At 47.2% G+C, this 16,860-nt stretch overlaps 1 protein-coding gene across 1 annotated transcript in view; it reads left to right on the top strand.

Moving 5' to 3' along the window:
- Positions 1-671: 671 nt before the first annotated feature.
- The window catches only part of LOC147106498 (CUGBP Elav-like family member 1), a 102,260-nt gene continuing 86,071 nt past the window's right edge, over positions 672-16,860 (top strand). The window contains exon 1 of the mRNA XM_086008459.1: positions 672-971. Within this exon, the coding sequence (XP_085864585.1) occupies positions 901-971 (71 nt within the window). The 5' untranslated portion in view covers positions 672-900. The remainder of the gene's footprint in view (positions 972-16,860) is intronic.

Genomic DNA, 16,860 nt, shown 5'->3' with positions numbered 1-16,860 from the left:
CCCCGGTATTACTCTGAACCCGCACTGCACCCCCTTCAAGGCCAATGGATCCTTCCTGAGGTGCGGGGCCCAGAACTGAACGCAGTGTCCAGATGAGGTCTAACCACAGCTTTACGTAACTCGAACATCATTTCCTTTGTAACCCATTTCTTCTATCCGAATGCATAACTGGGCCCTTCCCGCCCCTGCCCTTCTGTTGTGAAGACCATCTTGGTTGGTGCAGGCTGCTGCCTCTGTCGTTCGCTCCATTACCTACATACCTGAACTGCCTCGCATGTGACCCCCCCCCCCCCCCCCACTTAATGCAAAACAACTGTGCACTGTGCTGATGTCAGACTGACTGACATTAACATTGGATTAAAGCGACCAGCGGTCTTTTATTCCCAAACATCAAGCGGCCGTATCGTGATCAATCTGACAGTGGATCTGTCTGACGCTGCAGTTCGTACTGCTACGGTTGTACATTTTACAAAGACCCTGATGGTTCAGCACTTTCCATTGTGTGTCAGGGTGAGACTGTATTTGCTAGTTTGCCTCCCATTTAATCCAGCTGCCATCCCAACCTGATGCAGTGTGTTCGTTCAGTCCAAACTGTCCTCGACGTGTCTCCCAGGTTCTACAAGTCTCAGCTTTTCCCCTCCCTCCCCCCCCACCCCCCCCCCCTTCCACCTCCTGTCGAGCAGAGCAGCTGCTGTTTGGGGGCTGAGGGCTCGAGTGTACAGAGACTTGAGTGTGAGCTGTTTGTATCGGAGCCAGGCCCCTGCTGCACCTGTCCCCATCAGTCCGCAGAGGAGATTTTTAAAAACTTAAAAAAAAAAAAAAATTTTCTTCCCATTTTGAAAAGTTGTGGGGCCTTGTAAAGGGTGAAGTCCGTCGCTGCCCTTGCCTTCAGCCTCGAGAATGTCTTCCTTCAAACTGGACTTCCTGCCGGAGATGATGGTGGATCACTGCACCCTGAGCTCTAACCCTGTGTGAGTAGGGAGCACACCGAGTGTGTATTAGGTGACTCGTGCCGTCAGGGCTACAGTGGGCTTCTCACAACCACATGCCTTACAAGCTCTCGGCCCATCGTTCTCTCAGTCTCCGTCTCTCTGTCTCTCTCCCCCCCCCCCCCTCTCTGTCTCTCTCCCCCCCCCCCTCTCTGTCTCTCTCTCCCCCCTCTCTCTGTCTCTCTCCCCCCCTCTCTCTGTCTCTCTCCCCCCCTCTCTCTGTCTCTCTCCCCCCCTCTCTCTGTCTCTCTCCCCCCCTCTCTCTGTCTCTCGCCCCCCCTCTCTCTGTCTCTCGCCCCCCCCTCTCTGTCTCTCGCCCCCTCTCTCTCTGTCTCTCGCCCCCTCTCTCTCTGTCTCTCGCCCCCTCTCTCTCTGTCTCTCGCCCCCTCTCTCTCTGTCTCTCGCCCCCTCTCTCTCTGTCTCTCGCCCCCTCTCTCTCTGTCTCTCGCCCCCTCTCTCTCTGTCTCTCGCCCCCTCTCTCTCTGTCTCTCGCCCCCTCTCTCTCTGTCTCTCGCCCCCTCTCTCTCTGTCTCTCGCCCCCTCTCTCTCTGTCTCTCGCCCCCTCTCTCTCTGTCTCTCGCCCCCTCTCTGTCTCTCGCCCCCTCTCTCTCTGTCTCTCGCCCCCTCTCTCTCTGTCTCTCGCCCCCTCTCTCTCTGTCTCTCGCCCCCTCTCTCTCTGTCTCTCGCCCCCTCTCTCTCTGTCTCTCGCCCCCTCTCTCTCTGTCTCTCGCCCCTTCTCTCTCTGTCTCTCGCCCCCTCTCTCTCTGTCTCTCGCCCCCTCTCTCTCTGTCTCTCGCCCCCCCTCTCTCTGTCTCTCGCCCCCCCCTCTCTCTGTCTCTCGCCCCCCCTCTCTCTGTCTCTCGACCCCCCTCTCTCTGTCTCTCGACCCCCCTCTCTCTGTCTCTCGCGCCCCCCCCCCCCACACACTTGTGTGCTTGAGTAGGTATAGTATTTGGGGAGAGTAGCTGAGTTTCAAAGTGGGTGCACGTGACTGTTTTTAATGGACACCACGCAAATTTTTGCAATGCCCAAAACCTGATTTATGATTGAAGCTGGGCTGCTGCGGCTGTTCACAGTTCGCCGTGTAACCAGTGTTCCCTCAAAAAAAAATTTGCCCCGCGTGGCCTCTATAACAGGCTGCGTGGGGCATTCAAAATTCCACGCATGCGCAGTTTTTCTATTTAAAAGCCGGCTCACCGGTTGCGCAGGGCTTCGAGCGCTGCACAGCCACGCAGCTTAAAGGGAACATTGAGTGTGACTGTATATAACTGTGCCATATCAAACTGTGTTTGATGGGACAGTGTAGAGGGAGCTTTACTCTGTATCTAACCCGTGCTGTACCTGTCCTGGGAGTGTTTGATGGGACAGTGTAGAGGGAGCTTTACTCTGTATCTAACCCATGTTGTACCTGCCCTGGGAGTGTTTGATGGGGACAGTGTAGAGTGAGCTTTACTCTGTATCTAACCCGTGCGGTACCTGCCCTGGGAGTGTTTGATGGGACAGTGTAGAGGGAGCTTTACTCTGTATCTAACCCGTGCTGTACCTGCCCTGGGAGTGTTTGATGGGACAGTGTAGAGGGAGCTTTACTCTGTATCTAACCCGTGCTGTACCTGTCCTGGGAGTGTTTGATGGGACAGTGTTGAGGGAGCTTTACTCTGTGTCTAACCCGTGCTGTACCTGCCCTGGGAGTGGGTGTGAATAATAAATGATTGTGTTGCCAAGGCCTGATACGGACTTGTTGATCTGATATTGAAGGTTCAGTGTTGAGCGTGTAGCTGCGTGTGCTTTTTGTGAGGTTTTCAGTCTGTCTGACATGACCTATACTGTTAATTCTTACCCAATAAAAATGTCGCAATCTCAGTCTTGAAAGCTCCAATTGTCGCTCAGTATCCACAACCTTTTGGGGCGAGAGTTCCAGATTTCCACTACTCCTTGTGTTGAAATGTGCTTCCTGATGGCCCAGCTCTAATTTCAAGTTTGTGCCCCCTTGTTCTGGACTTCTCCACCAGAGGAAATAGTATTTTGTATCTCGCCTATCGAAGCCACTTATCATTTTACACCTTCATTGTAAAATGACTGCATTGGTTGTTATTCTTTGAGGTATCAGCTCTCTGTTTCAGTGGATTAAAAGATATCGCACCAGCTGTTGTCAAATGCCTGCACCCTGCTCATACGCTACTCACTTCCCACTTCCCAACTGCTCCTACACTTTTTTCATTCATTCATGGGATGTGGGCGTCACTAGCAAGGCCAGCATTTATTGCCCAACCTGAATCGTCCTCGAGAAGGTGGTGGTGAGCCGCTGCCTTGAACCGCTGCAGCCCGTGTGGTGAATGTACTCCCACAGTGCTGTTAGGGAGGGACTGCTCCTCCGACAGTGCAGCAGTCCCTCAGTAATGGGAGCGTCAGCCTGGATTATGTGCTCGTGTCTCTGGAGTGGGACTTGAACCCACGACCTTCTGACTGAGTGGGCAGTGAGCCACAATACCAAGAGCTTCTGATCGCAGGATGGTGAGGAGCACACCGCACTGTAGAATGTGGGTGCGCTCCTGCGGTATGGTCACATTGTTCACCAGGTGGAGCTGTGGAGCTTCAGTATGAGCGTCCTCATGATGGGCACCATGATCAGGATATATGGGCACATGTTCTCCAGGGAATGCCTTCTAGCAGCTGCCGTCCTAAGTTGGTGTTTCTTCACCAGCTGTAGAGTAGATCAGTGCCACCCTGCATGGTGAAAGGGCAGTGAGACCTGGCACACAGCTCAGGCTCTGAGCTCAGCTTTGGTTACTGTGAGGTACTGTAGTTAATAGTACTGAGTTCCTGAGATTGCTTCACTTTAATTGCTGGCACCACTTTATATGTGGGGGTTGATCTGAATTCCAAGAGTGAAAAACATGTACAATTTGTCACTGAAGTGGAGATGGCTATCGTGTTGGATCATGGGCTTGGAATTCAGTATCTCTAGGATGTTCCTGATTCAGTATCTGCTGTGTTTCATGTTTACTATTTAGTTGGACACCACCTGGGAGCGGAAAGTTTGTGCAGAAACTGTACACTCTGGTCTTAGGGCACATTATGCAAGTGAGGTGGTCACATCTGAGCAAGAATACTGAAGGGACAGTCAAAGAGAGGGTTTAGGATGAATTTAAAGGAGGGGCAGGCCCTGTGATTTTGGGAATGAGTTCCTGAGGGTGGGAGAATATAGATTGAATGGTGGCTCTTCTGTGGTGTGGGAAGGGCTGGCAGTAACCCAGAGTCGAAGGAATGAAGGCTGAGGGCTGGCACTGCAGAGGATTTCCGAGCTCGGACTGGATTGGCTTGGGAGGAGTGGAGGGGATTTGAGAAACCAATCCTCGAGCCGGTGAAGACTTGGATGAGAGTTTTGAGGTCGGGTTGTAAGCAATGTTGTGGAGGTGGAGGAAAGCCGTTGTTGAAACCGCCCAGATGTGGAGTGGAATACCCAGCACATGACTGAACAGAAGAGCGAGGTTCAGCCTGAGCAAGAGTCCAGCGAAGCAGGTTGAATTGGCACTGGAGACATCATGATGCTGATGACAGCCAAACAGGATTGCTCGAGTGTTTGCCACCACTAAACTGCAGGAAATTAGCATAATTCGAGCCTTGATATTGGGCAGGCTGTTCGATAGTACAGTCAGCAGTGGGCACCATTCACCAACATGTGTGGATGTTGTCAGCAAAGGATAGCATGTAAATAATGAATGAGAGAACCAAGGATGGAGGAGGAGAATTGAGTGGTCTGCAAGGTCCAAGGTGGCAGAGAGATGGAAGGCGAGCGAACTACAGTTGCTGTCATTGGTCACTTCAACCAGGTGTTAAACAGGTGCTGCCAGAAACCAAATTAGAAATATTTATAACAGCAAGTGGTGGCACAGGTGAGCACTTCGGAGAGTCATCGTGGTATGTTCAAGGGCCTTGGTGTGAAAGAGAAGATTGGCATACAGCTTATGAAGATAGAGAGGTAAAAACAGAAAATGCAGGAGATACTCAGCAGGTCAGGCAGCGTCTGTGAAGAGAGAAACCAAGTTAACGTTTCAGGTCGATGACCTTTTGTCAGAACTGGAAAAAAGCAGGAAATGGAACAAGTGCTCCTCTAAATGCTTCTTGAATGTTGTGAGGGTTCCTGCCTCTACCACCCTTTCAGGCAGTGAGTTCCAGATTCCAACCACCCTCTGGGTGAAAAAGTTTTTCCTCAAATCCCCTCTAAACCTCCCGCCCCTTACCTTGAAACTATGCCCCTGGTTATTGACCCCTCTACTAAGGGGAAAAGTTCCTTTCTATCTACCCTATCTATGCCCCTCATAATTTTGTACACCTCAATCAGGTCCCCCCTCAGCCTTCTCTGCTCCAAGGAAAACAACCCCAGCCTGTCCAGTCTCTCTTCATAGCTGAAGTGCTCCAGCCCAGGTAACATCCTGGTGAATCTCCTCTGCACCCTCTCCAATGCAATCACATCCTTCCTATAGTGTGGCGACCAGAACTGCACACAGTATTCCAGCTGTGGCCTAACTAGCGCTTTGTACAGCTCCATCATAACCTCCCTGCTCTTGCCTTCATTAGCCGAGGCATAGAATATAAGTATCCCATATGCCTTTTTAACCACCTTAGCTACCTGTCCTGCTGCCTTCAGGGATCTATGTACATGCACACCAAGGTCCCTCTGATCCTCTGTTCTTCCTAGGGTCCTACCATTCATTGTGTATTCCCTTGCCTTGTTAGTCCTCCCAAAATGCATCACCTCACACTTTTCAGGGTTAAATTCCATTTGCCACTGTTCTGCCCATCTAACCAACCCATCTATATGGACTGATGGGATTTAGCCAGGGCAGGGGTGGAAGGGGACATCTGCTCTAGCCTATGACTTGTGGATATAAAGATTATAAAGAGATGGGGGTGGAGGATCATCAGTAGTTTGGAAGGGCCAATGGAAGTTTGTTAGGCCAGAAGAGTGCTAGTTGAGAGACCGATTGATGGGGAAGGAGTTAGATGTATTTTTATCCAGGGGCTGAAAAAGGTGAAGGAATAGGGTGGACAGGGGAATTGTGCAGGGTGAAGAGAAGTCACCAGAGATGGTCCTGTTGGTATGCTGACCTCGTTGGTAGCAAGGTCGGGTGGGGTGGGGGCATGGAGGTGAGTGGAAGCATTCAGGTGGAGTATGAGATTAAGGAAAGAACAAAGAGTGAAGGAATCAGGAGGGACAATGAGTTAATATGTCCACGATTGGGGATATGCTGAGTTGACTGGGGACAAAAGGGACGAGTTCTCGGCAAGGAAAGCTCCAGGGATGGCAATCAGTGAGGATTTTAGAGGAAAGGTAGTGAATGAGGTCCTTCAAAAATAAGCGCTGATTGAGTATGACGCTAGGCCAGCAGGCTTGGTTCATGGAGAGGTGTGGAAAGGGGCCGAGGAGCAGGAGGGTGGGGCGCGCTGGTCCGATGTAGCAGCCAGTATGTGTGGACAAGGAACCACATTAACTCCAAGTTCTGAGTCAGGAAATGACCGGAGTTAAAGTTAGAGTGCGATTAAAGCATGCAGGCTAAGGAGGTGGAATCACTGCAGGGCAGATTGAGCTCGCATTGGTTTGCCATGTAATTAGAATCGAGGTCATGTATCGAATTGGGACTGTGCTTACTCCCAGCATCAGTGCAGTGACTGTTTGAGCTCATGAGTCCACAGGGCCCGGCTCAGTTTATCTGGGGGGCCAATGTTAGCTCTAAATTTCCTTTGTGCAGGGCTGGTAATAAACCCCTCTGAGCGTCACTTTCTGTCCATGGTCAGTTTACATTTTAAAACAACAATAACCACTGAAAGCACATATACAACAATACAAGTAAATAAGGTTTATATTTATTGAACATGAGATGACTTACAATTACATTATGCTGGAAATGTCTCCTGTCTGTCGTTCTCAGTTTACCAGTGATGGAAAATTTTGTCAAGGTTGGCGTCTCCGTTTGCTGCGAGCTCGGATTTTATCCACCGGATGGGTAACTTCCAGTCTGATGAGACCTGGTTTGATCTGATTCATTAACCTGAAGCCACGCTCGCAATCAGCACTGGAGGCTTGAAATGTGCCACAAATATCAACAAACCCAGCCAAGTCTGTAAACCGCTGCTTTTTCAGGGTGTAAGTTACCATGTTGGCAAATGGGCTAATTGCACCTGCTTTCAGTTTTTCCACAACGATAAATTTATAGTCTGTGTATGCTTGTAGATGCGATCGGTTATTGATCCATCGGTTTGCACTGGTAGGTTCAAGACTACCTGGTACTTGTGAATGAGTTTACTTAAATTCTCTGTGCCGTAATCAAATCTGGCTGAAACCAATGCTTCAATATGGAATGCAGGCCACTCTTGCAGCTCATTCTCTGGAAATCGAGCATCGAAATGTTCACATAGTTTTGTAATGAAACCGAGAATGCCTGTTGTATCGGCGGTATTGGCGAGAGATGCCATTTCTTGTTTCGCTTTCTGACTCCAGTGAGTTTTTTCTGAGGTACTGGGCGTGCATGTTTTCAATTTGAGCCTTTGCCTAGTGATAGGCTTCAATGACACAAACTACTGCTTTGAAAAATGTGGCACAGTTCAGACAATCCCCCAAAACATCTAGCAGTCAGTGCAGTATGATGCTGCGGATCTGTAAGCTTTTTGAGGCAGTACTTCACTATAGGATCATTACCATTGGCTTCCACCTTGCAGTAGTCTACCAGTACATTGTAATTTCTCGGAAGGGCAGTTACAGCAAATTTATGTGATAACCAGCGCACTTCATTCAAAGGCTTGAATGATAATGCCTCAACTTTCAAAACACTGGCTAACTCAAACTTAGCTTTCTTAACAGATAATCTGCTAAATATTGCATATCCAGTTTGTACTAGTGTTTCCACTTCTCTCATTATTGGTGTGTGTTTCCAAGCATCATCAATTCCCAGATCTTCTCTATGGGCAACCCAGTGTTGTTCTAGTAAGTGTGGGGTGTACTCTCTAAGCTGGGCAGCTTACACAGTTATGATAGCAAAATACTGCAGATGCTGGAAATCCGAAAGTTATGCCTACCTACACAGTTATACCTACCTGGCATGACCGATGTGCCATCTGAAATCAGCATCACCATTCTCTGTGGATCCAGATTGTGATCCATGTTGAATTGCTTGATAGCATCTGTAATGTTACGAGCATTATATGCAGTTAACTGGATAATGCCAGCATATACAGCCTTGTGGCTGACATAATTCTTCTCTCGAAACTTGATGTACAGAATTAACATTTTAATAAAAACATAAGGAATAGAAGCAGGAGTCGGCCATTCGGCTCCTCGAGCCAGCCTTACAATTCAATATGATCATGGCTGATCTTTGACATCAACTCCACTTTCCCGCCCGATCCCCATACCCCTTGATTCCCCTAGAGTCCAAAAATCTATCGATCTCAGCCTTGAATATACTCAACGACTGAGCCTCCACAGTCGAGAATTCCAAAGATTCACAACCCTCTGAGTGATGAAATTCCTCCTCATCTCAGTCTTAAATGGCAGGCCCCTTATCACAGAAATCACAGAAACCCCACAGTGCAGATAGAGGCCATTTCGGCCCATCGAGCCTGCACCGACACATATTCCACCCGATCCCCGTAACCCCTACACCAACACATATCCCACCCTATCCCCGTAACCCCACGTATTTAATCCCCCTAACACTAAGGGTCAATTTATCATAGCCAATCAACCTAACCCGCACATCTTTGGACTGTGGGAGGAAACCGGAGCACCCGGAGGAAACCCACGCAAACACGGGGAGAATGTGCAAACTCCACACAGTCACCCGAGGCCGGATTCGAACCCGGGTCCCTGGCGCTGTGAGGCAACAATGCTAACCACTATGCCACCGTGCCGCCTAGTTTTAGACTCTCCAGCCAGGGGAAGCAATCTTGGCATTTACCCTGTCAATCCCCTTCAGAATCTTGATGTTTCAATGAGATCACCTCTCATTCTTCTAAACTCCAGAGAGTACAGGCCCATTCTACTGAGTCTTTCATCCTTCTTATCCCAGGAATCAAGTTCATAGAATCATAGAATGGTTACAGCACAGAAGGGGAGGCCATTCGGCCCGTCAAGCCCCTGTCGGCTGTTTGCAAGAGCAATTCAGCTACTCCCACTCCCCCGCCCTTTCCCCGTAGCCCTGCAAATTTCTTTCCTTCAGGTACTTACCCAATTTCCTTTTGAAAGCAACGATTGAGTCTGCCTCCACCACCCTTTCAAGCAATGAATTCCAGATCCTAACCACTCGCTGCGTAAAAAAGGTTTTTCTTGCGTTGCCTTTGGTTCTTCTGCCAATCACCTTAAATCTGTGTCCTCTGGTTCTCGACCCTTCTGCCATAAAGGCCAACGTTCCATTTGCCTTCTTAGTTGCTTGCTTTGCCTGCGTGCTAACTTTGTGTTTCTTGTACAAGGACACCCAAATCTCTCTGAACAACATTTAAAAGTTTCTCACCATTTAATAAGTATTCTGTATTTCTATTCTTCCTACCAAAGTTCACATTTCTCCACACTGTACTCCATCTGCCACCTTATTGCCCACTCACTTAACCTGTCTATATCCCTTTGCAGACTGTGTGTCCTCCTCACAGCTTACTGTCCCACCTAGCTTTATATTGTCAGCAAACTTGGATACATTACACTTGGCCCCTTCATCTAAGTCATTAATAGGGATTATAAGTAGCTGAGGCCCCGGCACTGACCCTTGCGGCACTCCACTAGTTACAGCCTGCCATCCTGAAAATGACCAATTTATCCCTACTCTCTGTTTTCTGTCCGTTAACCAATCCTCTATCCATGCTAATACATTACCCCCAACCCCATGAGCTCTTATCTTGAGTAACAACCTTTTATGTGGCACCTTATCGAATGCCTTTTGGAAATCCAAATATATTGCATTCACTGGCTCCGCTTTATCTACCCTGCCAGTTACATCCTCAAAAGACTCTAATAAATTTGTCAAACATGATTTCCCTTTCATAAAACCATGTTGACTCTGCCTAATCATATTATGATTTTCTAAGTGCCCTTTTACCACTTCCTTAATAATGGATTCTAGCATTTTCCCGACAACCGATGTCAGGCTAATTGGCCTGTAGTTCCCTGTTTTCTCCCTTCTTTCTTGAACAGCGGGGTTACATTTGCTACTTTCCAATCCGCTGGGACCGTTTTAGAATCTAGGGAATTTTAGAAGATCACAACCAATGCATCTGTGGTGTATGTGCCTTTAAGAGCCCCAGGTGTGCGTAATGCCGGTAATTGCCACTTGGGCTATATAAGCCTGTGTATTGTGTATATCCTTTAGAAACCCCCCCCCCCCCAGACTTGCTTAGTAAATACCTATGAACCAACTCCTGTCTTCAGTGTCTTTATCTACACACGGACACTACAGTGGCGACGAAGTGGAAACGGACTTACCTGCAATTCGGCAGCACCTCAAGGACATCGATTCCTCCAGCGTCCAGAAGACTCAAGGAAGTAAGAGAAACTGTGGTTTCACCAGCTGGCCAAGCTGGTGACAGGTACTGCGCTAATCCTTCCTGGGCGTCAGGCTGGAGCTCCAGCGGCGGGCTCTACAGCTGAGACAGGCAGCGAAATCGGAGGCAAGCAATAACGGACTGGGAGGGTGCACTCGAGAGACGGCCGGCGCGGCAAGCAGGTCAGCATTTAGACCTCCGTCGGGAACGAGTCTCCAACAGTGAATAAACGGAAACCACAGTAAAACAGCGTTGTTATCGGTAGCAGCGGCGGGAAAGCGCGGGAAGCGCCATATCGTTGCTACAGAGAGAGAAAAAAAAAAAAGCAGCACGGGAAGCGCCATATCTTTTCTGAAATGCCTAAATCTGGTAATATTGAGGCTTTTGATGGCGAAATAGAAGATTGGACCACATACGTGGAAAGAGTAGAGGTTTATTGCACTGCAAATGGAATAACAGATGAAAAAAAAGCTTCAGTACTTCTGAACTTAATGGGCGCGAAGACATACGGGCTGTTACGAAATTTAATCACTCCAGCCAAACCAAAGGACAAGACTTTTAAAGAAATTGTTGATACCCTGCAGGAGCATTTAAACCCAACACCGCTGCTGATAGCGGAACGATTCAAGTTCTTCAAGAGAAATCAACACAAGAATGAAAGTAACGCTGATTACCTAACCGAATTAAGAAAGCTATCAAAGTACTGCCAATTCGGAGCAGGACTATCGGATTATCTTCGAGACAAATTTGTTTGCGGTCTCAAGTGAAGGAACACAAAAAAGACTGCTTTCTGAAAAAGATTTAACATTGGACAAAGCTTTCAGTATGGCTGTATCATACGAAGCAGCAGCAAAAGGAGCTGCAGAGATACAAGAGACACAGGACTTCGGCACCCATAAAATGACACAGGAGTTCGGAAGATGTTATCGCTGCGGCAGATTCACCCATAACCAGAGGGACTGCTGGTTCAAGGGCAAAGCATGCAGGCAATGTGGTAAGATTGGACACATTGCACGGGTATGCCAATCTGGACAAAATAAATCCACTGACAGAAAACAAAAAATCAATAAAGAAAAGTATAGGAAGGTACAAATGATGACGGACAATAGCTCCGAAGACCAGAATAACGATAGCGACTCCGGAAACAAGAGACTAAGCTGTCTCAAATTACATAATGTACTTGCCAAAGAGGATTACCAAACCATTTGGGTTACCCTCACAATAGCAGGGTCCCCAATTAAAATGGAGCTAGATACAGGATCAGCTCTAACCATAATAAATCGACGAGATTACGAGAGGCTATTTTCGCATATTCCTCTAAAAGACACATCCATTATCTTAAAAACATATACGGGGCAGAAAGTCTACCCCAAAGGAAAAATAAGGGTGCCTGTGGTATACAATGGCAAAGAAATACAAAAGTTGTATTTATATATTCTACAAGATGGTGGTCCACCGTTGTTGGGACGTGAATGGATAAGGAAGATACGTTTAGACTGGCACTCCATTCAGGCACTGACGGTGACCAGTAAGGAAAAAAACAATGATGACATCATACCTGAACGATTAAAAGACATCTTGGCCAACGCCAAAGAAGTGTTTCAAGAGAAACTTAAGAACCTTGAAAGGCATCACCGCCTCAATAAAAGTGGAAGATACAGCAATTCCAAAAAAATTTTAAGGCAAGACCGGTGCCATACGCAATACGTCCGGCAGTCGAGGCAGAGCTGAAGAATTTGGAAAAGGCAGGCGTATTATCCAAAATAGATTGGAGCGAATGGGCAACACCCATCGTTCCAGTCATGAAAATAACATTGAAAAATAACTCCGAGGAACAGAAAAAAATTCGCATCTGTGGGGACTTTAAGGTGACTGTAAACCCGGTCCTTCACACGGTACAGTATCCTCTTCCGAGGATAGAAGATATTTTCGCCTCCCTATCCGGAGGGAAACGTTTCACAAAAATTGACTTGGCACAGGCATATCTACAGATGGAGGTTGAGGAGACCTCTAAAAAGTATCTCACAATAAACACACACAAAGGCCTGTACCAGTACAATCGACTGGTTTTTGGAATAGCATCAGCTCCAGCTATCTGGCAAAGAGCTATGGAGCAAGTCCTGCAAGGGATTCCGGGGACTCAATGCTACCTAGACGACATCCTTATAACAGGAGAAAACGACAACGAGCACCTTGCCAATTTGGAGCAGGTGCTCACTAGGCTGAAAGAACGGGGCCTACGAGCAAATCGCCCCAAGTGCGAATTTTTCCAAAATCAGATATTAATTATGTGGCCACAATATGATAAGGAAGGGTTGCATAAGTCACCTGAAAAAATTGAAGCAGTTATAAAAGCCCCAGCACCTGAAAATGTTTCACAATTAAGGTCATTCCTGGGATTAATAAATTACTATCATAAATTTTTACCGAACTTATCAACTATTCTACACCCTCTTAATGATCTTCTACAGACAGGAGTGATTTGGAAATGGAACGAAGACTGTAAACGTGCCTTCCATAAATGTAAAGACTTAATCACATCCGAGAAAATTTTGGCTCATTACAACCCATCACTACCAATCAGACTGGCGTGCGATGCATCCCCTTACGGCATAGGAGCGGTATTGTCCCATAGATTCCCTGATGGCTCGGAACGGCCGATAGCTTTTGCGTCACGCTCATTGAACTCAGCTGAGCGTAACTATGCCCAGATAGACAGGGAAGCACTCAGCCTGGTATGGGGAGTGAAGAAATTCAACCATTACCTACACGGACAAAAATTTACCTTGCTAACTGACCATCAACCCCTCATCTCCATATTCAACCCTAAAAAAGGTGTCCCCATTATGACGGCACAAAGACTACAGAGGTGGTCCCTTTTTCTAGGGGCACACCAATACAACATTGAATACAAAGGGTCAAAACAGCATGGGAATGCTGACGGTTTATCACGCCTACCGTTGCCAACGATAGAAGAGGCACCTACAGTAGACCCAGTAGAGATATTCCACTCTACCATAGTGGAATGTCTACCGGTGACAAATACTGCCATTGAAAGGGAGACAAGAAATGACCCTACTCTCTCACGGGTCTACGATTTAACAGTGAAGGGATGGCCAGCACATGGCGAACCACTGTTGCCAGCATTCTCGCAAAGAAGAGAACAGCTGTCAGTGTGCCGAGGAACCTTGATGTGTGGATCCAGAGTGATGATTCCACCCAAACTCCAGGATAAAGTGCTAAAGGAGCTTCACGAGGGGCATCTGGGTGGAGTGAAAATGAAGAACCTAGCTAGGGCGTTTGTATGGTGGCCAGGTATCGATGGAGACATCGAAGACATGACCAAGAGCTGCCTAGGATGCCAGAAGGTCCAAAATGCTCCGCCACAGGCCCCTCTACATCCATGGGAGTGGCCCTCATCTCCCTGGCAAAGGGTGCACATCGACTTTGCTGGTCCATTTATGGACTCGATGTTCTTAATCGCAGTTGATGCACACTCCAAGTGGCCGGAGGTAATAAAGATGTCCTCCACCACCACGGAAAAAACCATCACAGTATTAAGGACCATATTTGCCAGGAATGGGCTGCCGGAGCAGATATGTTCTGATAATGGACCGCAATTTGTGTCCGAAGAATTCAGAAAGTTCTTAAAGAACAATGGGGTAAAGCACTACACGTCCGCCCCATACCATCCCGCCACCAATGGATTGGCTGAAAGGTTTGTCCAGACCTTCAAGAAGGCCATCAAGGCCATGGGTAATGAAGACATAAAACTTCAGCACAAGGTGGATAACTTCTTATTTGCATATAGGAATGCAACGCATATGGTTACTAACCAAACTCCCGCCATGATGTTCTACAATAGAAACCTAAGATGCCGGCTGGATTTGGTCAAGCCCAACATCCGAAGGGACGTGGAGAACCGGCAGTTTCAGGGCATGAATGAAAGGCCAACTAGGGCCTTCCAGATAGGCCAACCGGTTTTGGCCCGGGACTACCGTACCGAGAAATGGCAGCCTGGAACTATCTGCACACGATTAGGACCACTGATGTATACCATGGACGTCGGAGACAGCATAATAAGGCGCCATGCTGACCAAATCATCAAGTCATCCGAAAAGGGACAACCTACACCACCACCACTATACATCTAACGATGAAGTAGAGATACCCATATCTACCTCCGATCCGGTGATACTGGAGCCCGATGAACCCGACACTGGCCTTCAAGCCGAATCAGCCTTGCCAGAAGAACCTACTACACCACCAGAAACTACTACACCCCCGAGGCGTTATCCGGACCGAGTCAGGAAGCCTCCTGAGAGACTAACTTATAATTAATTAATACAGCAATGTATATTATTTTGCATATAACATGTAATTAATAATTACTTAAAATATGATGTACTAGTTAGCTAGAAGGGGAGGAATTGTGGTGTATGTGCCTTTAAGAGCAATTATGGTGTACGTGCCTTTAAGAGCCCCAGGTGTGCGTAATGCCGGTAATTGCCACTTGGGCTATATAAGCCTGTGTATTGTGTATATCCTTTAGAAACCCCCCCCCCCCAGACTTGCTTAGTAAATACCTATGAACCAACTCCTGTCTTCAGTGTCTTTATCTACACACGGACACTACAGCATCCACTATCTCTTTTAAAACCCTAGGATGTAGGCTATCAGGCCCAGGGGATTTGTCCGCTTTCAGTCCCATTAGTTTCTCGAGTACTTTTTCTCTACTGGTATTAATTACTTTAAGTTCCTCACCCCCATCAGCCCCTTGGTTTCCCTGCTATTTTTGGTATGCATTTTATGCCTTCTATTGTGAAGACAGATACAAAACATTTGTTTAATGTCTCTGCCATTTCCTTGTTCGCCATTATATTTCCTCCTGTCTCAGCCTCTAAAGGACCAACATTGACTTTTGCTTCTCTCTTCCTTTTTGCATACTTGTAGAAACTCTTGCAGTCTGTTTTATATTTCTTGCTAGTTTACTCTTGTATTCTATTTTTTCCCTTATCAATTTTTTGGTCATCCTTTGCTGGTTTCTAAAACTTTCCCAATCCTCAGGCTTACTACTATTCTTTGCAACTTTTTTTAGTTTAAAGCCCTAGCTACAGCTCTAGTTATTCAATTCATCAGGACACTGGTCCCAGCCCGGTTTAAGTGGAGCCCATCCCAACTGAACAGCTCCCTCATGATTTTGAACATCTGCCACGTGTCCGCCCATTCCACCAGCCTGTCTGTCCTCCTGAAGTCTCTCACTCTCCTGCTCACTCTTCACTATACTCCCAAGTTTTGTGTCATCTGCAAATGTTGAAATTGTGCCCGGTACACCCACGTCCAAGTCATGAATATGTATCAAGAAAAGCAGTGGTCCTAATTAGGGTTGCAAAATTCCAGGAATTTTTAAGAGGAAACTTTCCATGGGAATTTTGGGAATTTATGGGAATTTTGAGTTTTTTTGCACACTGATGGTTTTTGTCTCCGACCCTTATTATCTTTGTCATCAAAATAGACATACTGTTCCATACAAATAAAAACAGGCTTTCAAAAGTTTATTTAGGTTATAATTTTGAATTTTATTGAACCCCCACAAAAAAGACCCATCTAAAATAAAATAAAAAGAGCGTCAGCTTATTTAGCCTGTAATTTGTCCTTATTTTGTCCCTTTGACCCTTCTACTCATGAGTCTTCTGAGTCTTCTACTCAGCATTGCTCCTCCTGATTCTCTGACTCTGGCTCTGACGTGTCCATTTCCTCCTCTGTGTCAGTGTCTAGCTGTGTGGTGGACACTTCGGTACCTGGCTCAGTAAGTTGTAGGTTTGCCCGGATAGCCACCAGTTTCTCCACTCTCTTGTTAGTCAGCCTGTTGCGCACCTTTGTATGCGTATTCCCAAAAAGTGACCAGTTTTGTTCAGAGGCCGCTGATGAAGGTGGGATTTGGAGTATCACCGATGCAATAGGTGACAGGGCCTCAGATGCACAAAGTCCCTTCCACCAGGTATGTGCACTGATATACTTGCATGATTCCCATATCCCGTCCCCGTTCCAAAGACCTTGCTTGGTAGAGAACTTTGTCCGACTTCCCGGAACTTTGCCCACGTCCAGATTGAGATGGTGTGAGAGGGTAGAAATCACACTAAGCGCTGTTGATCTGTTCTCCAGAAAGTATTGGTCTCCCAACATGCTTTGGGTCCAGCATGTGTGCTGCAGCATGAATCGGCTTGACACACAATTCCTGACGCGTCTGTATGAATTGAACAATTGCCTTCTCCTCTGCTTTGAGCAGCAGGGATGTGGGTAGGGCAATGCTGATTCGTTCTTTTAAATCAGCAAAGAGCCT

Source organism: Somniosus microcephalus, chromosome 15 (assembly GCF_052327205.1).
Source record: "Somniosus microcephalus isolate GS21.2 chromosome 15, FLI_Smic_1.0, whole genome shotgun sequence".
NCBI lineage: Eukaryota > Metazoa > Chordata > Chondrichthyes > Squaliformes > Somniosidae > Somniosus > Somniosus microcephalus.
This window is presented reverse-complemented; position numbering and strand designations above follow the sequence as displayed.